Below are 27,184 nucleotides of genomic sequence, written 5' to 3' on the forward strand. Positions count from 1 at the left end.
AGGGTCCCAGCAGATGCTCACATCTACAAAACTGGTGTAAATCTGGGGCCTGGTGTAAATCAGAGGCTGGAGGGGTATCTTAAGGTACTGTACCACTGCTGAGATTTGCCCTATAACCTTCCTCCTTGTGGTTCTGAATGGGGAAGAAAAAGATTGAATACTCACTGCAATAGCAACAGTCAATAAAACAAAGCGTGCTAGATTGCATACTTAATACTTTCCTATGCAATAGGACTTAGAACCACATTCGGCTGAACATTTGAGTTTCTAAAAAGCATCACATTTGTAAACATGCAACATACATTACAAAAGAAAATCAGTAATTCATAACTTGATTTTAATTTCATGATCTGTCCCCCAGAAAAAAGGATCAAATCTGCCTTACAGTTATCATAAAGAATAAATTAATCATGTCTGTATTTCAATAAGGATTCTTTCTCCTTTTTGATGAGCTGGGTGAACTGAAAAGATTTTAGACCACAACTCTCTCTCTTAGTTTTCAGTGCACACACAAGAGTTTGTGTGTGTGTGTGTGTGTGTCTGAGTGCACACAGCAGACAGGCAGCCAGCAGAAGTGGGAAGAAAAAATGAGCAAATGCTATTAACAGGAGCTCAGTTTCTAGTCCAAACAGACTTAACTAGCAGAAGGGGAAGCGAAGATCCGGGGGCTGGCTGCCAGAGAAGCATTGCTGAGTGTAAACACTCCAAAGTATCTCAGAATGCCCTTATCATAGGCAGCCCGAAAGCAGTTGTGCTCTGGGGCTCTGCAAGCAGGAGCAGTCCTGCAAGCGAGGAGTGTTTATTGTCGACTATTAGGACGAAGAAAACTACAGCCAAGCTGACCAGAAAGACTGGAATTTCACCTCTCTCTCTGTCTTTCCCTCTGTCGCCCACTCATTGGGTTTCTTTCTCTGCCAGCTTTTAAAACCAGAGATTACTGGGTCAGTGACACTCATTATTCCTTCCACACAGCATGATCTTGGGCTCAGCCTCCCGAAGTAATACTGCAACCTGTAAGTATCTGCTTCAAGTTTGTTGTATTCCATGAATCCTGTTTTGTTTGTGCTTGTAGTAGTCTTTAACGGTTTAATGAATGCCTCAACGAGGCACTCACTGTTTTTGTACTTAGGGTGGGTGAAAGCTCAGTTCTGTAAGAGGGAACAGGCACTGCATTTTGCTGGTTGTTTTGTGGCTCCAAGTAACTTAGTTTACACTAAGGTTTGAGTTGATACAGATTTTCCCCTACGCTGTCTGTCTCCCACCAGCACTAATAAAACTTTATGCTTTTATGTTTTATAAAAGCTTGGAAACAGTTAGTGAGAATTCTTTTATTACAATTGTCTTTTTAATAAAAGCACACTGGGGCAGAGAAATGTGATACAATGCACTGAAAAAAAAACACCCATGAAAACTTTCAGTAGTAGTGAGTCTCTGGAAAAAAAGTTTTAATGAGTGCTTCAGAATTGTAGACTTTTATTTTGCAGCAGGTATCTGTGAGAGCTTTCACATGTTTGTGTGTATTTAGACAGCTGACTTTATTTATTTGAATCAGATGGGTGTTCATTGATCATATGTATGTGTAAATGTTTACATGTTTCTGCACATGGAGGCATGCTTGTGGTCTTTTCGTTTCTTGCTCACTTTTATACGCTTGTAATTAAACTCCGAAAGAGCTTTTAGAGATTAGTTTCTCTCACTTTGTGCTGTTCTGAGATACTTCACCAAGTCCTGTAGGCAATCACACACAGTTTCTTGAAATAGTTACTGAAAGGGTATTTCACAACCTGCATATTTTGCTGTTCATGGACTTGCAGAAATTCATCATCTCAGCTCACTCAGGACTGCTATTACTTCAGGCCAAATGCATCCCTGCTGTTGGCATGTGCCCGTGTGTCTGTGGGAGGCCTTGACACTGCAAACCACCTGCTGCTTGCACAGCAGAAGTGCACACACGTCTGTAGAAGTCATCCCACCTCATTACTCTTACTTGGGTGTGACTGCTGTGGGCCTGCCAACATTTTTGTTACAGTTTTTCCCTGGTATTTATTTTGCATGCAACATGAGTGTGTGCAGCTTGCTTTGAGAGAACAAGCTGGTTTGCATTGAGGCACATCAGAGTTTGAACATTATCTTCACAGATCCCTGCTCTGAGGAAAGTTAAGCAAATGTTCTGACAATGAACAAATAACTTCCTTGGCAATGACTTGAATTTTTAACTGGAGCAGCTCCGTGACTTTTCCCACATCAAATTAATTTTCTGCAGTCCTTGAGGGATCTATTGTAATCACGTCTGTGATATTAACTGCTGCACAACAGAATTTATTAATGGAGAAAAGAAATTCTGACCAACTGCATCAATCTATCTAACAGTGAATTTAGATGGCAGTAGTAATGTGTAGTAACAACAGCACAGTAACACAGCACTAATTAGCACTACATTAAAAGTGGAATCTGCTTGGTTATACCAGCTGAAAAGTTATACCTGCACTAAGGCAAGCTTCTCCCATTTTCTGAGGCTCTGTGGCCATAACTGCATTCCCTGATTAACTTCCCTTGAGCTAATGATGGCTGTAAGGGCTACAACTGCTGCAGCAAGGGCATCCATGCACAAATTCATGGTTTCAAAACTTGCAGCATAACATCTTCAGGATGATGTAGCTGCCTTCTGGGCAATGGGGCAAGAGAACTAAACAGGCTGTCTTTGGGAAGTTGCTATCCCAACTGCTATCTCTAGCTGCTATCATTGTGAACAGCATTTCAAAGAACTCTGATAGCTGGCTGTGAAGATAAACCTTAGTTGGACTGTGATTTTCTGACTAATGTCACCTCCAGTTCTCTGAAGGCATTGCATCACCAGATAAGCCAATAGGCTGTAGCTGCAGCGTGCAGGTATCCAGAATACATAAGGATATGCTTTTAATAAAGAACACTTCATAAAAGAAGAACTTTGCGATTTTGGATCTGGGATGATCTTGATGGGAGGTGCAATTGTTCGGCCTAGTGCAAGCTTTTGTTTATCAATCGTAATTTGTAAGGAAGCATACTGCTTTTGAGTTGTATTACAGATTTTGTAGAATTTCAGAATCATTGTTGATTTGTACAAAGGGAGAAGCAAGCTCCCTTCACACTACTTTGGAAACTGAAATTTACGTCTGCCCTAAGTCCACTCTCTTGAGCTTGGATATGTAAAAACAGGAGAGTGTCTCTTTGGAGATACACATTTTTCTCCCAGAGCATAGCAGCAATCTTGGTGAAAAGCTCAAACAAACCATTCAATTGAACATGTCCAAGGCTCAGAGAGATTGACTCTTTTTGTGGGAAAGTGTAAACCACACCATCTACCACCTGTTAAGACTTAGGCATTAAAAAAAAATCCTTGGTGCAGCACATGCAGCATATTGCTGCTCTTGCTCAGTTCTGTAAGTAGCAGAGCGAGCTTGTCCTTGTATAGAGTGGTCTGCAATATCCTCTTTTACAGAAATTCAGAACTTTTTCTATTAGCATCAATGTTCATCATTCCTCTCTTCCCAAAAACCAGACAACTAGTAACAGTATGTAAAAACATTCAAACCACAAGCTGTGGTCCTCATGGACTTTTATCCATAAGAAGGAGTCTGGCAGAGTTTGCAACCCCACTGCCCATTTGTTGCTTTGCAACATGCAGCACAAGGCCAGGCATTGCCACAGAGCTTCCTGAGTATATCAGCAGGTACGTATTGCTACGGAGACCTGTGGTGTGTCAGTGGTACTGCTTTTCGTCACCGCTGTCAGACAGTCGTTTTGCAGAAGTATCAGAAAATGCAGCTCATGGTGCAGAGAAACTAAGTCACTGTCATACAGTCAGACACAGGTTCCTGTCCCTTTCTACTGCACAGGAGGCTTTTTCAGTTCCTGTTCAGTGGACTTTCAGGCTAGGGATGTGTTCAGACCTCCTCTAGCACCTCATGTTTGAGATCTGGCCATAGCTTGTGCAAAGGCCATGGAAAAGAATGGGGCTACAGAGATAGAAGCTTGGTGTTCTCAGACAAGCAATGAATGCAGTACCCCAGTTTTTGCCTTCAGGTGACAAATTAATGACTTGAGCTGAGGCTAAGAATTTTGTCCTTGCAGGACAGAGAACAATGATCACTGACAAGTCCTAGGCCGTGTTTGTCTTGTTTCTCTTCTAAGCATTACTAGTTGCTTGCTAAAATGAAACATCTGTTATAAGTTAAAATATCTCAGGAGACTACTCCCTCCTTTCACCTTTCCATGGTTTCCATTATTAGATATGTTTTTCATAATCATTTTAAAGTCGGTTTCTGTTTGGACCAGGGATATCTATTCCTCCAACTACTTGTTACAGATTGCTCTTCTGTGAGGAAGTGTAGTTCTTGTTCCCTCTCTGCAGTTTATATGACTGTACACAAAGCCAAAAGAAAGGCTAATTTAGTAATTTGGCTTTACTGTTTACGCAAGTTTTCTCCTAGTTTTTACCCTCTGTCCCATGTCTGAGAATCTCCAGTATCAGTCTCTCCCTCCTCTCCTTCATGTTTAAAATTTAATCACTAAGCATCGTCCTGCTGCAGCAAGAGGACAACAGCGGGAGATGTGGTCATGTCTGGATGTGCTTTATGTCCTGCACATTTTTAATTTGATGAAGAAAGGTCTGTTCATTGGCTGTGCAGCGAAACATTTGTTGTTTCTTTATTTTTCAGAAAAAAAAAAATGCAAAGGGTTTGTCAAAAAACAAACAAACAAACCAGAAAAGAGCATGTAGCACAAAGAAGAAAAGTGCCACATAAGCATTTATAAAATCAGCACATTCCTTTTTTGAGTGCTTAATTTGGCTGTGGCCTGTAATCTTTCTGTGTAGTGTGTGGAACAAAGATGTTAAATAACGAACAGTTGAAGGAGGTTATGGATTAACTGCACATTCTGAAGTGGCAATCTCCCAGTTAAACATCTTAGGGTCCTTTAATTGCTCTGGGCTAACTTTTAGTTGCAAAATAACAGTCATCTCTGTTTCCTAGACACTGTGCAAGGCCACTATTTGTTTTCTTTAATCTGTCCTTTAAAAAAAAAAACAACAAAAAACCATGGTCCTTCTGTTTCTTGTAAACTTCTCCTGGTCCTCATTAAAACAAATCAGGCCAACTCCCACCCCACAACTGTCCTCCATAACACCTTTTAAGCTATGCAAAAGATGAGGGTAATTTTGAATGCCATTCTTCAGTGAAATCTCTCAAACAACTGGAGGTTTTGTCACACAGAGAGAAGCTCTTGAGCTCTTGTCCAAATCTCAGTGATGATTTTGGATGCCATTGCTGTTCAGGTTAGCTAGTGATTACAGATTTTTTAGTTAGATTTCAGGTGTTACAACTGAGAGCTACTGGTGTTCTTTCTGATCTTATTTTTCAGTAGTTTTGCATTAGTAGATACCTCTCCACATCTCCTTTGGGATTAGACTGTAACTACATGCCATTAACTTTAATTACATTCCTCAGAATCAGACTCAGGGATACATACCTTCATAACTTTAAGTAAATACGAATCGCCTGAAATCTTCATTGATATTTACATTCTTTAAAGTAAATTCTATTCATACAGGCCTTGCAGTGATACATATATATATTTGAAAGATTATCTAAAGGACCAGTTCTACTTTTGCCACAGCTGGATGGGTCCTGCACAGATTTATGTTCCCTCCACAGTTGGAAGGGTATCTAACATTCCAGAACTTGTGCACAAATTTAGGGACTCACAGTTTCCCTTTCCTTCCCTTCCTCTCTCTTTCCTTCCCTCTTGAAAGCCAGTTGTATTTGGTGAGAACACTTATGTTTGTAATTAACCAGTGCATAATTTTTCACATATGCACTAATATCCCTAAAGGAAAATAGTTTTAGCATTTGTAGAAAATGTTTAACAAATGGTATCTGAAGTTCTCAGTCACTCTCCACTAAACTGCCTCCAGTATGCATTGTTCCTCCTTTAGCTCCTCAGAGTCATGTCTATTGCCTTTCCAGAGGTTCCCTTTCCCTCTGCCTTCTTACTCAGGATCATCTGAAGAGCAGAGAGAGGGTTCCACTGACAGATGAGAAGCTTTTCAGAGCCCCCTTGCTGAGTGTCCCTGGTGCCTTGGATACATCCTTAGGGTCATGCTTTGGGCCAAGAAGAATAACCATTGTCCAAATAAGTGGAGGCAGACTACTTTTCCAGGTTCCCAGTTTAGGGGTTGGATTTGTAAGTCTACATCCAATCATGCCAAAGAGGTCTCCTTGTATATTACCACACCAGTATGGTTTTAAATTCAGTATCTTCAGAATCACTCTACAGTTTGGAGGGCACAATGCAGTGTTTTGCAAAAATAAACCAGGTTATTAGCTTGGGCCCAGAAAACTGTGGCATCACAACTATAGAATCAGAGCACAATATCAGTTTTAAAAGATGCCCTTGTTATCAGACAAAAACACCAGCCTGAAAGATGACTCCTTAAGACCAACGTGATATTAAGAAGCAGTCATTATTTTACTGTGGCACTGGATGCACAGGGGGCAGCTCCACCTAAACACGCGTGACTGTCTTGAAAGACCTTCAGCTTAGCTCCATTACTTATGTTACACATGTAAACGTTTTCCCAGACAGTGCATACATATTCAATACTACCCCTGAAATCACTAACATAGGGTTCTGCCTCCTTGCACACACTCAGTCTCATTGTGATGGTGGTCCCGGGACCTTCTGTGGTCATCCTGGTGTGTCCTTTAGTTCAACTTTCTGATCTTTTTACCTTATTAGGGATGGAAAGTTCCTTTGCAGGATGCTTTGCTGACTACAGCCCCAGAAGGCTAGCTGTTACTGGTTCTTATATTTGGAGTGCCTTTGTGGAGTAGTCTTGACAGGTGAGCAGGAATCACCTGAAAACAATCTATCTTCTGTTATCTAAAGTGGTCATGATGCTCCACAACACCTGCAGATAACTTCTCACAGAGAAGTGTGTTCCATGGTGTGCTTGTAGTGTTTCTTTCTTTCCCGATATCTAAGGTGAATTTCCCTTGCTCAGTGTTTTGTTTGCTGCACCTTGGCCCTTTGGTATGCAAATCCAGGTTCTCTTACATGCCTGAGAGTAGCAATAAGCTTCCCCCTCAGCCCCTTCTTCAGGCTGATCAAACCCAGCTGTCTCAGACTCTCTTTGTAAATAATGTGCTCCAGACCCTGGTCATCAGTAACCTGCAAGTAATGCAGAATACAACACTACACTGGCACGACTGCTTTGCATCTGATACACAGCTTGCCTGGTTCAGGTATTCTTGCCTTCCAGCCAGACCCTTAGAAAATCAATGAGGAAACAATCTAAAGATGCTGTACTAATCTTCCTAAAGTGTTGCTACCAAAGACCATTATTAGCCTCTACATTTATCTGAAATAACATGGTGTATTTGAAATTAATGCCTCAGCCTTTTGTTCTTTCTGGATACATAGGTGACACACCATGGAACGGCAGGGGTGAACCAGGCTCAGCTATTGTGTGGAGGGCAGAGCAGTAGGGAGGCTGAAAGGATCTCTTGTAATTTCATTTTGCTAGTGAGATTATGCTTCTCAAGAACTTCACTCAGCTACAGAGGGAGGCGGCCCTATAGGATCACTTGCAGGAGCATATGGGGCAAGCATATGTGTACAGTGATTGAAGAATAATGCCTGCAGGCAAAATCATTTAAATGAAGACTCTAAGACACAGTGACACTGTGGGACATATTTTGTGACAGAGAATGTCTTACACTTTTGCTGTAAAATTGGACCAAATGCTTGTGGCTCCCCTGGGAGACTTCCTGCTCTCAGTGTTTGGTGCAAGGTAAGAAAAGGAACTACCGTCTGTCCCTGAGGTTGGTATCTGTACTTAGTCCTGGGTTTTATGGTGGGTGCCAGAATGTAGACTGACTTTCACCAGGGTGTACAAGGAATCCACTGCTCTGCAAATGCAGCTACTTTCATTGTAAATAAATTCCCCAGTCTGGTGTTAAGGAACACCAGCTTACTGGGATTGTCATCAGCTGTAAATCATAGAATCATAGAATGCCCTGGGTTGAAAATGACCTCAATGATCGCCTAGTTTCAACCCCCCTGCTCTGGGCAGGGTTGCCAACTTCTAGACCAGGCTGCCCAAAGCCACATCCAGCCTGGCCTTGAATGCCTCCAGGGATGGGGATCCACAACCTCTCTGGGCAAATCACTGGGTTTATGCTTCAGCAGTGATAACTTCTTACCACTTTGTTGAGCTTCCAGTTAGAGTCTAGAACTCCTAACTGGTTCCTTATCTGAACCTCTGAATGGCTGAAGGGACTAGATCTGCACTGAAGTCAGTCAAAATTTACTCACGCCTTTCTTCCTCACCAGTGGAGTCAAAGGATTTTAAACCAATTGCAGGTTGTATGTCAGGAATTTCCTGGGATGCTAAAGCCAGGAATTAGGACAAGAGCAGAGCAAATGAAACAGGTGAAATTGGAGCACCTCTCCATGTTTTGCAGATGATATTTTTAGGATTCAAAGTTTATTTCTGAAAAAAGTTCTGGCAATACATGAACTAGGTAACAAGCACAAGTCATGCACGGTAAAAAGGTGCATGTGCTGAGAGCCCTACCTTCTCATTTAGAAGCTGAAGCCTAATCTACCTTTTTTCCAAGCTGTCCTTTGTGGTAATGCAGACTATGTTTTAAAGCTGTGATATGTAGGAAGACGAGTGCTGTCTCAGTGTGTTCATTTTGATGGTGAAATAAAGAGAGATACATGCTTTTTTTTGTTTGTTTAAAATCATTTTATGGAAAGCTCACTGTTGATAGTGTTGTATTTATACAGTGTAACTAAGTAGTCAGAATACTAAAAATCTGTAAGAACCTGAAGGAGTGCTTGGAATTTTTTAGGATTAATTTAATTATACTTAATTAAATCAATGTTGTTGCATATTCTTTGGGCCATAGATTCAGTTGCTTTGGAGGGCTGTATAAAGATTTCAACAGTGCAATGAGGTCTCCCCAGAGCCTTCTCTTCTCCAAGCTAAACAAGTCCAGTTCCTTCAATCTTTCCTCATAAGAGAGGTGCTCCAGTCCTCTGATCATCTTAGTGGCCCTTCTCCAGACCCACTCCAAGAGCTCCATGTCCTTCCTGTAGTGGGTATGAGAGACTTCATGTAATTTCTTTTTTCTTATGATCTATTGTTCCTTATTACCATTTTTAAATTTTATTTTATTTTATTTTAACTTTTCCAAATGAAGATCTAAAGCTGTTTTTTCTTTACTTTTTTTTTTTTTTTTGAAAAAGAAACACTTCAGCTTTGTAGTGTAGTCAATAGAGACATCCAGGAATAATCACTGTAGAAGGAAAAATAGAGAGGCACAGTGAATGCATTCTAAACTAAAGGTTAAATGCCTCCTCTCTCTCCATCTTCCACCATTAAATAGCAAAACAATAATGCATTTAACAAAGGACTTTTAACACTTCCTCTACTTTACATGCAACTGCAGTGAATCCAAACAAATGCTTCCTTTGAAATTATCAGGATACTTGGACTCCTTAATTAAAATGCTATTTAGCTTAGCTAAAGTGGTCCAGCAGTAAAAATGTCCTATAGCAGAGGATCCTACACAGCAAATGATTCTGTGTGCTTAGGTGCCTGAAATTCATATTGAGAGCTGATCTGTCGAGATAGAAGTCTCACTGGTACAAAGCAATTTTCAGAACACAGGCATTCTCAATAATATTTCAAAGGTAAAGTTCATTGGCTGGTTGAAATAAACTGCAATTATAAAGCAATGATAAAGAAGTGTGTTTGTTTTCAACAGGTGTTTAATACCTTATATCATTGCTCCCTCTCTATTTTTAGGATCTACAGACACTAAAAGTGCTCTGAGAGAACATTCGTCATTTTGTCAGGCTTGACCAATGAATTTCATGAAAACTCGAGGATATTTTGAAAGGCATCTGCTCAAACCGCAATCAAAAGGTGCATCATAATAGAAAACATGCAGTACATTTTTACCTGTGATTGATGTTTTGGTCCTCCGTTATACGGTGAGCATTTGCTACAGAAGGAAGAGAAGACTCCTTTTATCAAGAACTTTTTCACTAGCAGAAAAGAGCTGGTGTAGCCTCATAATATGAAGCTCCTTGAGAAAACCTGGTTGTTGCTAATGCTGCCTGTTCTCCTAAGAGTTGTCTGCTCCTCTTTTGTAACTGTCAACCATGGCATTAAAGTGATGAAGGGACAGTCTGTTTTCCTGTCAGAAGATGACCTCAAGTTTTCCATCCCCAGAGAGAAGGATGTGTGCAAAGTTGAAGTTGTGAGAAACGAGCCAATAACGCAAAGGGTTGGGAAGCTAACTCCACAGGTATTTGGACCCTCTTTTGCTGTTCTGAATGTTGCTTTATGTAATTCTTTCTGGGTACTGCTTAAAGCACACAATTCTGAATGTTCTATGTGGATAAGACTCATTTATTTTTATTTTATTAAAATAGAAGCAGCCAGTTGACAGAGAATAGCACCTCTGAAATTAAACAAAAAAGCTGAGTTCAATAACGCGAATATATAAAAATGATTTTGGTCAGAGCTTTCTTTCACAAATGGAGAATGGACATTTCAAAACTTTGAGTTAGGAAAGTTGCCTGTTCTCTGCCATAACAGTATCCCCTGCCCCCTGGGTAATGCATAGCCAGCTAGAGTATTCTGCATTTCAGTCACACAGCCACTACCTTGGGAACAATTATGGAAAAATCATCACATACAAAAATCACATTGTGTACAGTATCGTTTGCTCTGCTCTGCAACAGCTAAATTGCTAACAGATGGCAAATGCATTTAAAAAAATGGCTTACTTTTAAAATTTCGAACTTGTAGGAATGATGAAATCTATTTTATATATCACGGTTCTGCTACTCATTTGCTTAAAAAATCTCCCTATCTAAGTCATTGCAGGAAGGAATCAGAAGTAATTGACATGAAAATGCAATGGTTGAGATAGAAGATTAATGGCTTTAAAATGAACCATAACCCAACAGCTTTTGTCTGTGTTTGAAAACTTTTGTTAAGCATAAACTCCCATACTTTTGAGTATGTCTATTTTTTCACTTTCTTTCAGTTTTCTGGCGCTCTCTGCAAGGCCAGTGCTGGAACTCCATTCTCAGAAGGTTTTTCTGAGCTTCTGGCTTGGTTGTCAGCATTGTTTTTTGCACCATTTTGCACCATGATTACTTATGGCAAACCATCACTTTCCATGCCAAGGAAAGCAGCAGGCAGTAAGCAGTGCAATGTGTTTTTTACTCCTGAGCCTGGCCCCAGCCAGGAGATACAGGGTTTCTGTTGGGATCTTCCCCAGGGCATCTGTAAGCTCAGGGCTGTGGAATTTTATTTTCCTCCATTTCCCCGGTCTACTCTGGCCCATGAGAAGAACCTAATGGAGGCTGCTGGTGTGCCTCATCTGAAAGCATGAGCACTTCTGGGCAGGTGGATGTGGGCTACCAGGCTGGTGATGTGGGACACCTCCCCTCCATGTGTCCTGGCCTAAGTCCAAGAAAAAGTTAGAAAAGTGCCTTCTCCTCCCTTCTGTAGCCTCTTGGAGGTGGCACCACTGCAATATGCTTCCAATGAGGGCTTCTCTTTTTTATGACACATTTAGGAGTGTCGCCTGAACCTTAACCAGTCCTGAAAGAATGCGTCAGATTTTGTCCATCCTGTTGCCTCTCATGCTCCTTCTATCAGGAAGTAATGCAGCTAGAATATATCCGTGATCTGATCTGTTTTACTGTCATTAAAGTGAGTAATGTACTAGGAATGTGTGACAATGTAATTACAATTTGCAATTTAAAAGCAGTTGAACTGGAAAAAAACAAAGCTCAGTGGTAATTAGGAGAAGATTCAGATCTCCTTTGTTGTAGCCTGTGAGTTTATAGACAATTAGAGCTGGCTGTTCATATAAAAGGAAAACATATTAGGAAACATAAAACAGATGTTTCTTTTTTGCAAAGCAGATTGAGTCTTATACATACATAAGATAATCAGTCAGCGTTAACAGACTTTTGTGGAAAGGTCCTTCATTTTCTACCCCCTTGTTGACAATTAAGAGGTGAAAATAATGATGTTTTATTAAAAAAAAAAAAAAGAAATCAATTATCTGATATGAGTTAACCTGCTCCTCGGTTGTAGGCAGTCTCCTCTGATATGGTCAGGGATGTATCAGCGGAGGATGTATGTTGGACCTACAAGTTAAAAAAAATCCTACAGACTTTGAGGGGTCTGCACTGATTTACACTAGTGATGTTACTGAACTACTGGAAGCTATAATTTGAGCAGCTCTTCTATATAATTTGTAGTTCTGTTTAACTTGACCACTTGACACCACTAACTACTTATCTTTTTTCCTATAGTATCACTTAGAACTATCTAATTCATTACTTACCTCTCACATTCATGTTTTGTTGTCATGCACAAAGAAAGAGAGACAAAAGAAAAGAACAAGAAAATACATATTGTTTCCCAAGTTCTGAAAAATAATGAAGTGCCTCAGAGATGTTTGAAAACAACCACAACATAGTCAAAACCTTCACCATATGTGAATCAGATTTTCATGAGCCTTCCTTGGTGCAATATTATGTATCATTTTAGCCAGTTGAAACTTATGTGTATGTATCTGATAATAAACTAACCCACTACTTACTGGAAAAAAATGACTATGTACAATGTGCTTCTTGATAAAAGATGAAAGCAGGTAGCACCTTTTAAAATCACTTGAAATATAGAACAATTAGCACATATCTTGAGACTCTGAGAATAACTTTAGTGGAAATGAATAGATAATAAGAAAAGGTGAAAACCTTTTAGGTAAATCTAAATTAACTATTAATGTGCAATTAACAGACATACATCTTGGCTGTTTCATGGTTACACACTGATGAATGTAAGAACTACTAGCCTTTGTGTCTGTCTAGCTACTGCACAGAAGTAGAACTTGCATATTTCTATAGTGAATAAATAATTATAAGGTTACTTTATTTTTACATTGAAATTCAGAGCATCTAAATAGTTTCTTCATTTATCGCAATTCTGGAAACATTTTAGAATCTCACCAGAATGCCCTTTCCATTTTACCATTCCCCAAAGTGGCTGGGAAGAGGTAGCTAATGAAGGCAAGCCACATTTTCAAGAGATGCTTGGTAGTATGAAATTAACTCTATTTCCTGCAAAAAAAGTTGTTGTTTGTCTGTCTACTGTATCTGTGTATTAATTCTCATTAGTTATGGCCTCCTCAGAAGTGAATGCTAAACAGATTTTATTTTAGTCCATGGAAGAACTAATCACATGTGAATACTGCCTTTAAATACCAAATCAAAACCAAATGTAACTTCACCAGGAATCACATGAGAAATGCAGTGATTAACATCTTTTTTCTGGCTGACAATACCATGCTCTTTTTGCAAATAGGAAATCCTTTGTCTATGTACAGGGGCCATGCAAGTTTTCAAAATTTATTCATACCAGGTGTGGCATAAGAATTGATCTAGTTTAAATTAGTTTGTGCACATTTGATGTGAACTTCTGGTTGTTTTTATGTCTCAGGATTACACTGACACTGGGGCTGGTTGTTGGTATGGCATAGAGAAACATCACCTGTTCCGATAAAGGGCTGTAGGTACAAAGTCAGTGTTCCAAAAACAATGGAGGTAGCAAAGTTTCCTACAGAAAAATTTCACAGACTCAGTTGTATTTCAAATAGTGGCCAATTCAATAATAAGATTTACTGTATAATCAGGCTATAGTCACAAGCAATTTTAAAAGCTATTAAGTTGATGGCAGTGCAGACCAACTGAAAACAGTCCTTGTCCTGAAAACAGAAGCGTCCATACATCCACAGGCTGAGGTGATAGAGAAGCATGTGCTCAAACTGATTACTGAGTTAGAGGAGAGAGGAGGGAAGTGGTGACAAGAAGCAATCACCTTGGTATGCCTTTCTTACGGGGGAGTGCCAGCATCCCCACGTTACTGTGCTTCTTCTGGCTTTCTCTGAGAGACCGAAGAACAGGTGAATAAATGGAAGATTAAAGATTTCCCTAGGCCAATGCACTGCTGACAGCCAGAGAGAAGTGAAACAGAAGCTATGAAGTTACTTTCTTCAGTAGCACTATACTTGTCTATTCTTTCTCTTGCATAGGTTTTTGACTGCCACTTTCACCTTAATGAAGTCAAGTATACCCACAATGGTTGTCCGATTTTAGATGCAGACACAGTCATGCTCAGGCTGTACAGGTAAGCAGCACTGGATCATCACACTTTGTTGTCACAATGCAGCATTCTCAGGAAGAGCAAGCAGACTGTTTCTCATGGGAAAAACGGGTTCTGTTGTACATGAGGTAACTACATAGACTCAGCTGCAAGCAGCAGCAAAGAACAACTGACCATCTATTTACAGGCACATTATTCACAGTGTATTTCAGATATGCTGTGAAAATGTGTTTGTTATTACGTGGCTTGTTCATTACAGAAAACCAGTGATTTCTCTTCGCTATCTGAAAAAGGCAGTAGTACTTGAGAGCACAGCATGTGCAGTGTTTCACTGCTAACAGGGACACACATCCCTGAGTATACACAGTAAATAACTTACTCCTTTTCAAACTCTTTTTACAAGTAGGAAGAGCTGAGCACCTGTATCTCACGGTCTCTGGAGATGTGTGATTTGAGTGCATAAGAGAGAAAAGGCTTCAAGTAATTTAGTTTAGAAAGTGAGGTTAACACCAAATTCACAAAGAACATCAGAAAGGGAATGAGGCACAATTATTGTCTTCTTATTACCCATAGGTTTACAGAAAATGAAACGTTTGTTGAAACATTCACCCTCCACGTACAGTTACTTGAGCCAGACTGTAACATCATCAAAATGCGCTCCCGAACATTGGAGGTGTCTGAGTACTATGGTCTGTCCAGAGCAATTGACAAGAACATCCTCACTTTTGACTACAACAGGAAGATGAATTTGGAATGCACCATTTCCATAACCTCTTCAGAAACCTACCTCCCTGCTCATGGCCAGCTCGTCGTGGGGGATGTGCAGCAGGAACAGCTTCGAGGGGATCAACCACAGAGCTTCCTCCTTGGCCATAGTACGATGTACTTTAGTTGTTTGTATTAGTAGGTTCAAAGAGTCCTGGCAGATTAAGTCTGCTGTTAGCTCCAGACATGCTGTGTAAGAGCGGGTCATGTGAAGTTTAATGAACAGCTTGAGCTGTCTTGCAAACTGAAAGGATCATGAAGTTTGTGTGGGGCAAAACTCAGTTCACAGATGGTTTGTAATTCCCAAACAGGAATCTGGTTTTTAGCTCCTAGATCTATGGGTCAACGTGATGATTCTGGCAGTACCAGAGTATAAACAGAACAGGGGGTTGTGGGAGGTAGCACTTCCCCAAGAACCCAGAAAAGCTGGAGCAGAAAGATCTCAGCTAAGAACAAAATCCTGTAGGAAAAGTTAGGATGCGAAAGGAGTCCTAACTGTCATCACACTGGCATTCTGTCAGGCTTGCTTCAGCCCTAAGAACAGGCTTCCCATGCTGGTTTCTGCTCAGCTAACTGTTTCACTTTGGCTTCTGTTGAGTTATAGAATACAGCCCAGGCCAGCAGTGCAGAAATGGGAGCTGTGTGTTGGGACTGAGAGTCATCCATAACACAAAAATGAGCTGTGAAGAGTTTCTGAGGAAGGGTATTCGGTATCAGCACCTTGACTCTCGCTCGCCGGATATCGATTATATTCCAGTGAGGCTGGATCTCACAGACAGCAGAAGCAAAACCCTGCACAAGGTAGAATTTTATGCAACCTTGCAATGTCTGACTGCCTTCCTGATTTAAAGAAAAAGGAAATTTGTTGCTCCCGTTTAAGATAGGTAGTGGGCCTTTGTGGGTGTTTTGTTGTTGCCAGCTGGAAAGATTAAATGCATTATGCCAGGATGCTACAGAGATACAACTCTGGATCTTTACTGGTAGTTCTAAGTAGTTTAGACTGGAAGTGAAAATTAACCCTGGCATAATTCCACATCTTTATAGAGCATGAACAGCACTGACTTCAACGTATATAGGAATTAATAAGCTAAGAGCTGTATGAACATATTCAGTTAACATTAATTAATGACTCATGCACATGCTTCTGTCAGGTAAAATTATTCATAAAACTTGCATCAAATTAGGCATGTTGTTTCAGCCCAAAATTAAGAACACTAATAAGATGAGTGAATCTGGAAGACATTTCCTGAGGCCTAAGTATTTTACTCTGGGCACTTTTTTTTCAATGAGATGTTTAAATTCTTCTCAGAATAATTTATCACTTTAACAAGTGTCCCAATTAGCAACGTGAAGGTAATGAACATTGAACTTACTTGACTTGCTTCATTTCATCCTTTTGGTTCTCCTTTTTCTCCTCATTGTAGACTGAGCATGCGTGGCTCCCTGTTCAGATTAAAAGTGCTACGCCCAATCAAATCCCCAAAGCTGTTCCAAAGTTTACCTTGGAAGTAGACCAATTTATTTTAACTCCCATTACAACCACGACGGTAGATGCTGAAGACAAGGAAACGCCAAAGTCCCTGCTGGTGTTCAACATTACAAAGCCACCTCTGCAGGGCTTCGTTACTCACCTGTCGGACCACACAAAGCCTGTTGGTTCCTTCACATGGAAAGACCTCAGTGAAATGCTTATTGCTTATCAGCCTCCGAACAACAGCCACACAGAGAGGAGGAATTATGAGGTAAAAGGTGGTGCCTGAGCATTTTCTGTTTTTCTTCTCAAGTTTCTGTAAGCTGTAAATAAGAACTTTTTTACTCCCTCCCACCCCCCGCCCTGACAAAGTAAATATTGTTTCTCTAACTATACAGAATGCAGGGCCTGAGACAATATATTTTACCACATTCAGCTAACACCGATATCAACCAACCTGTCTAATGCAAACCAGCTCTTTGTTGCTCACAACTTAAGTAATTTCTTTGAAATCAAAGACTTGTAAACCTGCTATGCATGAATGTATAAGTCGTGTTTTTCAGATCTTCTTGTTCATCTTCTTGATTATCTGCTGTTCTTATTTCTATTATCCCTATTTAATGAAGGGAATAGAAGCATCATTCTTCTTTTAGCCACACTTTAGAGCCTTTGGAAGTCCCAGCTATTCTTTTTCCACTTCTGTTTTATGCCTATGTGGCAGTGGTGAACTCTGTGCTCTTTAGACACATACCTACAGCCACAGAAGGTAGACAAATGCCAGGATTGCTACTGGATCTCACAGCCTACTGCAGCACTGGTAGGGGTACCACGAAGGGGACCCTAATAGTTCCTGCTAGGATGATTAAGACTATGTCACTAACTGAAAATATGATAGCAATAGTGAGAGTAGGCTGACTCCAGGTCTGCAGTAAGTAAGTAACTAAACAATGCCAGAGTGTAAGGCCAAGGTTGTAGAAACACATTTGTTTTGCATGGAAGAACAGAGTATCACTTTACCTTTTCTGTTTTAGTTGTAAGCAATATTTGTTGTTCCTGATCAGCCACAGAGTGCTGAAAGTGAATGTCTCCCACTTCAGGAACAGTGATGCTTTATTTTTTTAAGTAACCAAGACATTTTGTGGTCATAGTCTGTCATAAAATAAGAAAATAGGAAGTAACCATAAAAAAGAGGAATGGGAGGAAGAGAAATCAGTTGAAGGAGAATATAAATAGGTTGAAATTAAATCAGATGGAATAGTTAAGAAATAGCAAAACAAAACGGTTGGTACCAAAGCAATGAAACTGTCCAAATAAACATGAAATCAGAAGAAGGTAATCTGGAAAAAGGGTAATCTGGAAAGCAAAGCAGCTGTAATACAATTTGGCATCTCTTGCTGATAGAACTTGCCTTTTTAGATCTCAGCTGTCAGAGGAGCTGCCTTTGTGCTGTTTTTTGAGTGTGAGGAGCCGTCATCTTACCAAACTCTCTGCTCTCTGAGCACAGCTTCACCTTTTGGCTTTTGGAATTCACTGCAGATTTAAGAATGTATAGTCTATTGAACAGCTTAATAGATACACTTAAATACATAGATACAACATTTTAAAATCTGTAGCAGTCTGTATTTTTTCTTCCTTATTTTTATTTCTTATTTTTTATTTTTAGTCCTACAGTTGTTAAAAAGTGGGAAAAGCCCCATCCCTTTATTGTTGCTATTAATAAGTTTTATGTTAATTGCTGAGTTAATTGCACCTCCCAAACTGCAGTTAACATTGATTTCTACACAGTGCAAATTACCCTTCCCATCTTTTGCTGGGAAGAACACAGAAGTCAAGATCAAGTCCAGAATCTCAAATACACTTTATAAGTTGAATGAAGTTTAATTTTTAAACTTATTATCTGATGTTAAAATCTCCTAGTATTTATCTCTCAGATAGGAACCTATTCTATGTGTTTTGAGGTACAGTTGTTTTTCAGGCTCTTTTTTTTTTTTTTTTTTTTTTTCCAATAAACTCTTTGTCTGCTTGTATTACAGCTGGAGGTTGAGGTTCATGACTTCTACTTTCAGAGGAGTTTACCAGTTATAGTGCAACTTTCTATTAGAACAGCAGATACAAATGCTCCAAGGGTTTCATGGAATACAGGTGAGATCAGTTTATTCTGCTACAGAATTTACCATGCTTTGTACACAGGCAGTCTTGACAGAGTTATAAAATTCAGTTCTACACCTGGAGCTTAAGGATCATTAAGTGAAAAGAGTGTAAACCTACCTTTTTCTCTACATAGCTTTTCTGGGAAAAATGTTGTAGAAACTCAAATAAACATTTTAACTGAAATGACAAATAAACTAAAGAAGTAGTTATTAAAAAAATAAGTCAGGATTTGTATACACAGCATTTTCTTCAAGAAGGAACAAGAACTGAAATAGTCTAAAGAATGAAGACAAATACAGGACAGTATGAGGGTTGTAGAATAGTGAGTTGTTTGTACTGCTCTATGTAGAAATCTGGAAAAATGAGCAAACAGCAGAGTCACAAACTCATTCAAAATCTGAAGGAGAATGGGATGGTAAAGCAATGGAAAGGAGGCTGGGAACTGATGAAAACTGGAAAGAGAAAATACAGATGCTAAGAAGTGAGTATGTGGAAAACACACAACAGGGCATACAGGATACCATGCAGGAGGAAAACCACCACAGTATGGCATGGAAGGAGTGACTTGTACAGGTCATTGTTGTATTACAGTCTGGGAACTGAGCTCAGAGCATGAGTCGTCAGCAGCACTTTGAAGTCTAGAAATGTTAAATTCATTCAAGCAAGCCTACAATTTCCCAGTGGGGAAGGGACAGGCTCTTCCATTTACAGTAAAATTTACATTGATATTTAGCCACATAAGGCAAAGGCCAAACAACTCTGAAGCTATCACCAGAGAAGATTCATTCTCTTTCCAGTGGAATAGGATAGAATTTGAGAAAAAGAGGCCTTGTGTTTCACAGAGAAACTCCACCACTAATGGCTGTCCAATAAAAAGAAGAGAAACTGTCCTCCATTGTGAATATCAATATAAATTTCAATTTCAGACTCACTAAGAAATGGAGTCCTCAGTTTCAGACATTGTGAGACCTCAGGCTTAATACTCTCATCTCTACAAATGTCCAGAAATCATTCTAAACAGTCTGCTGGGTAACTGGGAATGAGAAAATGCAGTTTCTCCGAAATATAAATTCATTAAATGCATCTGACTAAAGTAAAGGTAGCAGTATAGAAGACGGTATCAAGCTTTTAGGCTGTCCTTGAGATGTCTGTCGCAGATATATAGATGGAACCAAGCATGACTTTTTCCTGACTCCAGAAATGTACAGAGAGGGGCACTGGCAATTTTGAGTGATGCTTTTGTGAAATAACTCTGCTGTTTGCAGGCCTCAGCCTCCTGGAAGGGCAATCCCGGCCGATCACATGGCAGCACCTACAGGTGGTAGACAATGATGATATCCAGAATGTTCGCTTGGTCACAGTTGATGGCTTACAGCATGGGCAGCTCACAGTGAGAGGTAAATTAATCCTTGCTTACTCTTGGGTGCTGGAAACACCTTCTATAGTGATGACTGGTGGCAGCCATGAGGAGGTCATGGAGACACCAACAGATACATATGAGAGGCAGGTGTGCAGGGCAATGCAGAAGGGAAGAGCAGGAATTTCAAAAGATCACAGGTTCCAAAGGGAAGCCGGTTGCGTAGCTCAGACACTTTGGCAAACAGTGCATTTATGTGGTCTCCATCATTAAGTGGGGGGGGAAAGTCTGGTGTTTAGCCTACAAGCCAATTTCATAAATATAGCTGGTTATTATTTTCCTTGCTGCACAAAATTCAGCCCAGTGCTGTAAGTGACCACAGACAGCAGCTCTTAAGTGGGCGACGGTGTTGCGATGGCACCGCAGAGTCAGAGGAATGGCAGCGGGGCTATGTATGTCCCGGAGTCGCACCAGGGAGGAAGCCAGGGGCACGAGAATCAGAGCTACTCACTTCTCCGGGAGAGAGCAGGGCCAGAGAGAGCTGAGAGCGCACGGCAGAGGTCGAATCCATGGCAGGCTTGCCGACAGCCTTCCGCTCCCTCTGCTGACGGCCTTCCTCTACTGCAGCCCTGCAGTAGGCGCAGGCAAGGCTGTGTGCAACCACGAAGCAAAACCCCACAGCCCTACCCCATACAAACAAACAATCACAGCAAGCAACAACCACCCCCCCCCCCCCCCCACAAAAAAAGAATAAAAATAAAATAAAATAAAATCTGTATTTAAATTTTCTGCTTCCTTAACTTTTTCATCTGAATCCCAAAGCTGAAAATTTAAGGAAACCACTGTCATAGAGCAGGCACGGCCTAGGCTGAACACAGATATTATGTTTAGCCATTTAGGTACTGAGGATGCTTAAGAAATGATGCATGATTTTGATTCACTGCCAAATACAGACAATGTTTGGGTGTGGTTGCTATTTTTGGGCAGTTTAAAGGCTTACTTGAAAAAAAAAAAAAAAAAAGAGGTAATTAAATTACACTTCTAATTTTCCAGCTCTCTGCATTTTCACTGTTACTGATTTTGCTTTGCAATCTGATGAGTCATTGCAGTGCTGCTCTCATTGGGAAAAAAACAGGTAAAACTAAGCAGGATGGAAAGATGCTGCCACGCTTAATGCTGGCTTTTTAATGGTTAAAAGTTTTTAAGTAAAACGCACAGCCTAGAAATGTAAGACAACCATTTTAATAAAGGAAGAAGGCGATGCATAGAATTTGGCAGAAATAGAAACTATTGGGACATGTGAAGTATGTTTCATCTCAGAAAACTCCTGGCATGTAGTTTTGGGGTCTGTGGGACCAGCTGTCTGCCACCTTACAAGCAGAAGCTCCCAGTGCCTTCCATGCCAGAGGAGCTCAGGTGCAAGGTGGACTGGGGACAGCCTGGTGTGAGCCAGCACCCTCCGAATCAGAGCAGGGATTCCTGCTATCCGCAAGGATCAATGAATCAGTGCAGTGCTTTGAGTGCTCATGTGCTGGGTTTTGTAATGGCAGTCCTAGGCCAAAAGGAAAGCCCTAAGAGAAAGAGGAATATATGGTGTTGCTCTCTGCCTCCTGTCACCTCTAACAGGTTTTTGTTTGAGGGAGATGTAGTAGTTATCACTGTATCCTAAGAGCCACCTGTAATTCTCTTCAAGTAAGGAATAAAGGGAGTGAAAATGCACCTGTACCTGCAGGTGTCTCTGTGCATGCCACACAGCTTGGAGGGCCAAAAATATTTTCCTTGGGGGCCCTTGGTATACAATCTATTCCTGTATCAACTGGGAGTTCACAACACCTTTAACCTGCCTGAAGTATTTAATGAGTGTGTAACATGCCCAGTGAAGTGCTCATGGTCTCTTTGTAATGCACAATCATCTGCAGAAAAAAAACCAAGAGCCACAAATGTAACTTTTCATTTCTACTGAAATGAGGAGTTGTAATAACAGAGCACAGAATCTTCAGTTCTTTAAATAAAAGCAAAGTGTCCAGATAAGAAAGCAGAGTTTGAAACTGAAGTGAAAACAGTCACAGTTAAAAATCACTAGTATCTCAAACTGTCTTAATGCAGTACACATTTAGGAGATTTTTCCATGCTACCACAGTTGTAAATTCTGCATTCTTAACTGTCCTGATATCTGCAAACTTGTTTCCAGTAGAATAATATGGTTTTCTTTTTTCTCTTTTTTTTTTCCAACCCCTAGTTAGAAATACATTCTCCTTGTCTTTACCTTAGTAAAACTTATAGCAGTGATACATTTGCTTCTGCTGTTTTGACAGGAGGAAAAGGATTCATGTTTACAGTTTCTGACATTCAGACTGGAGTTGTTTACTACCATCACGATGACAGTGATTCCACAAAGGATTTTGTGGTGTTCAGGATTTTTGATGGCGTGCATAGTATTCGCCATAAGTTTCCAATCAGTATCCTCCCTAAAGATGACAGCCCTCCATTTCTTATCAGCAATGTGGTAATTGAAGCACAGGAGGGACAGATGATCCTGATCCAGGGCTCCATGCTTCAAGCTTCTGACATGGATTCTAGTGATGACTACATAGTATTCAATATTACCAAGCCACCACAGGCTGGAGAAATCATGAAGAAACCAGGGCCAAACTTAATAGGTAATGAAACACATTCTCAGTAGCACAATTTTCTTTTTCTTCTCATTTTTTAGCTGTATTAAGTATGACAACAAGACTTGGGATGAATCATGGAAAACTTAGACTTCTGTTATTATGTGCACAAATTCTCACTTTTCTTTAATGTTGGTCACTGTTTGCACCAGGATAGTTGTAACTGAAGACAGTTTAGCATATAACTTTTCCATCTATTTTTCCAAATTTTTAAAAAAATTATTTATTTTTTTTTTCCTCAAGAGGAACCGAGGTAGTCAGGAGATATTTTATCTACCAGACTCAAAGCCAGTAGATGATGAACTGAGCTCAGAATTCCTGTGTTAGACTGTGGAGTCTGGCTGTAATGCGAATTCTTTTACCCTCTATATAGAACAGTTAGCCAGTTCGTTGTGTTGCTTCATTTTTTGAATGGTTACCAGGTGAAGGAAATGAAGGTGATGATCTGCAGGAAACGTGAAAGACTATGAGAAAACGTTTCAAAGATCTTGCCTTAGTTGGAGTGAGAAAGGAGACATGATGCCTCACTATTTACTTGCATTGGTAATGGATAGCATTTATGAAAAATTAAAGTCATGCACAATTCAATAGAGATATATTCTTTAATTAAACAGGGTATCCTGTCAGCAGTTTTCTTCAGAGGGATCTGTTTAATGGAATAATTTATTATCATCATTTGGGAGGAGAAGTATTTGAAGATTCTATTGAGTTCGTGCTGTGTGATAGCCATGACCCTCCCAATCTCTCAGAGCCACAGGTATGACATTGAAGCATTTCTGGGAGGGAATTTTCAACTTCTGCAAGACAGTCAAATAAAACTGGGATAGGTATCTCCTATTTGCCATCAATCATACTTCACAACCTACTTGTTTTTCATGTGGTAATACTCTCTGTCTATTCTCAGTGAATTTCTCCCAAACCATAACATTAAATGCTGAAAATATTAGATTTAGAAATGAGACAAACAAACCAAACAGCCCTTCAGAAGCCAACAGTGAATGGACTATTCCACCAAAGAGTTGAACATATTGCATTGCTTGTGGCAAAAAAAGTAATGCTGCTGAGATTTGAGTGTCATGTATCTCATATTCTAGTGATCTAGTTATTCCTATCTACAAGTGTGTAAGCTATTGCTTGGACACTTTCTCACCAAGGGAATGATTGTTGATTTTGCCATTTTCTGATTTTAGGTGATGGTGGTGCACATTATACCTGTGGATGATCAGCTACCCAGAGAAGCCCCAGGAGTGACACGACACCTGGTTGTTAAGGAGACTGAGATTGCTCACCTAACTAAGAAACATCTCCACTTCATAGATGTGGAAGAGCAAGATAGGGAACTCACTTACACCATAACCACTTCCCCATTTTTCTCTTGCGTTAATAGGTAGGTGTGGCCTATTATATTTTCCAGGTGGGAGAGAGCAAAGCCTCATGCAAGACTAGCAGTTTCAGTGGCAATAGTATGCCTGTATTTCAGGTTTTCCATCTGTTTGCTTAAAGTGTGGGCGATAATAGCTGAGAGCAGATCTCTTGTTAATAATTAAGGCTGAGATACAGCTAAATGCAGCAGAATACTACACAGAATAATACAGCTGCATTGTTTAGCAAGAAAGAAGAAATGCACCTGGAATCCCTGTCTTAGATTTGTGTTTTACACTGGGCAGTTAGATTCTATATTGCCTTGAATGGAGTTCACTGAAGCTTTTGTAATGAATAGATTGGTGTTGACCTGGAGCTACCCCAGCCTGAGATGATGAGATACTACAGCTATTTCTAGTCAGTGCACTACTGCCATGGTGTTGTGAGGTCCTGGGCCAGGAACCTGTGTAGCAGAATGGCAGGCAGGACAGGATGCAGGGGCATGTGGCAAATGGCCGTAAGAGCAACCAGTTGACTGGAGGAGTTTGTAAGATGAAAGAGAAGCAGAATAATTTCATTTTTTACATACTGATAGTTGCAGGCATGCGAGCATTAAAAGTGTGATGGGCTAGCATTGCAGGTGGTGTAAATAGGCCCAGCTGCAATGAGGCTGATAGCTGAGATGTGCAGAGACATAAGCAGAAAGTCCAGTGCTTGCTTATAAGGTATGCAATATTTTTTTTTCACAGTCCTGAAAGACTCATTTGTGGTGAGTGTTCTGTCAGAAACTTTGAAGAATTGTGGGGATAGAAGAAAGAAAACGTTTTTTCTCTCAGTACAGTTGTGTGTGGGAAGTTAATTTGAAACACAAGACTAAACTACATGACTGCTGTTTTTCCTGTTCTATAGTATTGCTAACATGCATGTTTTTGTACAGTCACTCAGATGCTGGGAAGCTGTTTATGGTGGACACCATCCCCAAACTGGTCAAGGATCCTGCTACTCTTGCTCTGAGGTCATTTACTCAGGTTTGTTGTGTTTTGTGGTAGTATAAATGGTACCAAAGACTCTTAAGAGCAGTCACACACATATAGCTTTTTCCTGACAGGAAAACAAGAGGTGAAAAGTGAGCTGCAGTGCTATTACATGAACGCTGCTTTAGAAGAGCTAACTAAATTGATAGCTAATTCTATTCCAATTATTAAAACACATTTTTCATCATGCTTCATATCTGCAAACGTAACTGTCCATCTGAAAGCTGTTTCTTATTGTCCTTGGTAATGGCTACAGTCACCTTCTCCTCTCACGTGAACCCCTCTTCACTTTTTGCAGCATGCTGTGAACTACATGAAAGTTGCTTACATGCCGCCACTGCAGGACATTGGGCCCAATCCTCAGCAAGTCCAGTTTGTATTTTCTGTCAGCAATCAACATGGCGGCACTTTGTATGGAATCTGCTTCAATATTACAATTCTTCCTGTGGACAACCAAGCCCCAGAGGTAGGGCGGTGGGGAGGTGAAGAGGGAAGGGTTTGGAAATGGCTCTGGGTAGAAACAGAAATGTAGGAAAGTTTCCTGATTGGACTGAATTAAAAGAAAAATGTTCCATGGGAAAGGGTTTCTGTGTCTGGCATGCTGACTTCACTGGGATAGAGTAGGAAGGCAAAGATTGGTGAGATTGCAAGGTGTTTTTTTGTGGCATTGTAAGCTAAGGGCTACAATCATAAGTACTAAATCCATCCTTAATATGTTGTCTATTTGCTTATGGCATTCCGAATGGGATCAGATCTGGGATGAGTGTATCAGGACATACTGTTTGCAGATTCTTTACGTTTTTCCAACATAGCAGAAAGGAGTACAGCCTTTGGAATTCTGACTTATAAAGTGTCACAAGAGCTAGTACTACAGAAAATTAAGTGCAGATGAAAACAACAGTTTAGCATTCTCCTCCATGCAGGTTTTTACAAGCTACTTGAAGGTGGAAGAGGGTGGCCTGAGCCCTGTAACCGAGGGACACATCCTCGTCTCTGATGTGGACACCGAACAGGAACATCTCCTCCTCCTTCTGCAGCGACAACCTCAGCATGGGGCAGTGGAACTGGATGGCATTCCCATGAAGGAAGGTGACAAGCTTTCCTGCAGGGACCTGCGTGCCCTGGCAGTCAGGTTAGAAGAGTGGCTGCTTTTCTTCTCATGGCAGCTGAGTGTCCTGGCTAAATGAGCAAGATCTTGATTGCTGCATCCTTGCTTTAGCTACCACATGTGGAATATATAGCAAGTTATACATATAGCAACTAAGCTGGTGAGGGGTCTGGAGCATGGGCCTAAAGAGAAGTGGCTGAGAGATCTGGGATTGCTCAGTCTGGAGAAGAGGAGGCTCAGGGGAGACCTTACTGCTCTTTGTAACTTCCTGAAGGGAGGCTGTGGTGAGCTGGGGGTTGGCCTCTTCTCTTGTGTGACAGTGATAGGACTAGAGGGAATGGCCTCAGGTTGCACCAGGGGAGATTCAGACTGAACATTAGGAAACACTGCTTTTCCAAAAGAGTGGTCAGGCACTGGAATGGGCTGCCCAGGGAGGTGGTGGAGTTCAAGGAATGTTTAGATGTTGTATTGAGGGGCGTGGTTTAGCGGGAACTACTGGTGAAAGGTGGACAATTTGACTGGATGACCTTGTAGGTCTCTTCCAACCTTGGTGATTCTGTGATTGTAAGTTTCTATACCTGTGGAGGGGCAGAGCAAGGTGTGGAGGCTACAGCAGGTAGAGGCCACCACTAGATTGCTCATATAGTGTTGCTACAAGCCAAAACTTGTTGACAGCTGCCATGGCCAGATGTAAGTAGGTTTATCTAGAAAGTACTGCCCTGTGCAGGTGAGGAGGCAATTCTTTGTTCAACCATGTAGTTCTTGTGAAGAGGACAGTGCTTACCAGCTTTGTCTTTTATGGAAGTTGTGTGTTTATCAGACTTACAAGAAAGGTTGTTTTGACACTGATGAATTTGAAGATACAAATATGGCTGCTGTATTTGTGGTGATAGCAGGATGCTGACTTACTACACATATGCAGAATTAGAGCTCCTTGACTTTGCTTTGTTCTGTTAGTCAAAGAAAGCTACTCCTACAATGGCTATTCCCTAAAGTTTTGTTTCCCACTGTACTATGTT

At 40.6% G+C, this 27,184-nt stretch overlaps 1 protein-coding gene across 6 annotated transcripts in view; it reads left to right on the top strand.

Moving 5' to 3' along the window:
* Positions 1-519: 519 nt before the first annotated feature.
* Positions 520-27,184, top strand: part of FREM1 (FRAS1 related extracellular matrix 1) — a 65,708-nt gene continuing 39,043 nt past the window's right edge. For 4 of the 6 annotated variants that reach the window (XR_014939088.1, XR_014939089.1, XM_085527949.1 and 1 more), the window contains exons 1-14: positions 520-1,013; positions 9,857-10,361; positions 14,175-14,269; positions 14,819-15,120; positions 15,609-15,811; positions 16,435-16,752; positions 18,515-18,623; positions 19,898-20,029; positions 22,305-22,649; positions 23,276-23,418; positions 23,852-24,048; positions 24,961-25,051; positions 25,356-25,523; positions 25,981-26,189. Coding sequence is in view for 4 of the 6 variants with exons in the window: in XM_085527949.1 (XP_085384075.1) it covers positions 10,131-10,361; positions 14,175-14,269; positions 14,819-15,120; positions 15,609-15,811; positions 16,435-16,752; positions 18,515-18,623; positions 19,898-20,029; positions 22,305-22,649; positions 23,276-23,418; positions 23,852-24,048; positions 24,961-25,051; positions 25,356-25,523; positions 25,981-26,189 (2,543 nt within the window). In the remaining 2 variants the exon portion in view is untranslated. The remainder of the gene's footprint in view (positions 1,014-9,856; positions 10,362-14,174; positions 14,270-14,818; positions 15,121-15,608; positions 15,812-16,434; positions 16,753-18,514; positions 18,624-19,897; positions 20,030-22,304; positions 22,650-23,275; positions 23,419-23,851; positions 24,049-24,960; positions 25,052-25,355; positions 25,524-25,980; positions 26,190-27,184) is intronic. The other 2 variants (XM_085527950.1, XM_032441205.2) reach the window with 1 other exon arrangement.

The sequence above is a fragment of the Coturnix japonica genome, chromosome Z (assembly GCF_054131305.1).
Source record: "Coturnix japonica strain WE chromosome Z, WE-NBRP24, whole genome shotgun sequence".
Classification (NCBI taxonomy): domain Eukaryota; kingdom Metazoa; phylum Chordata; class Aves; order Galliformes; family Phasianidae; genus Coturnix; species Coturnix japonica.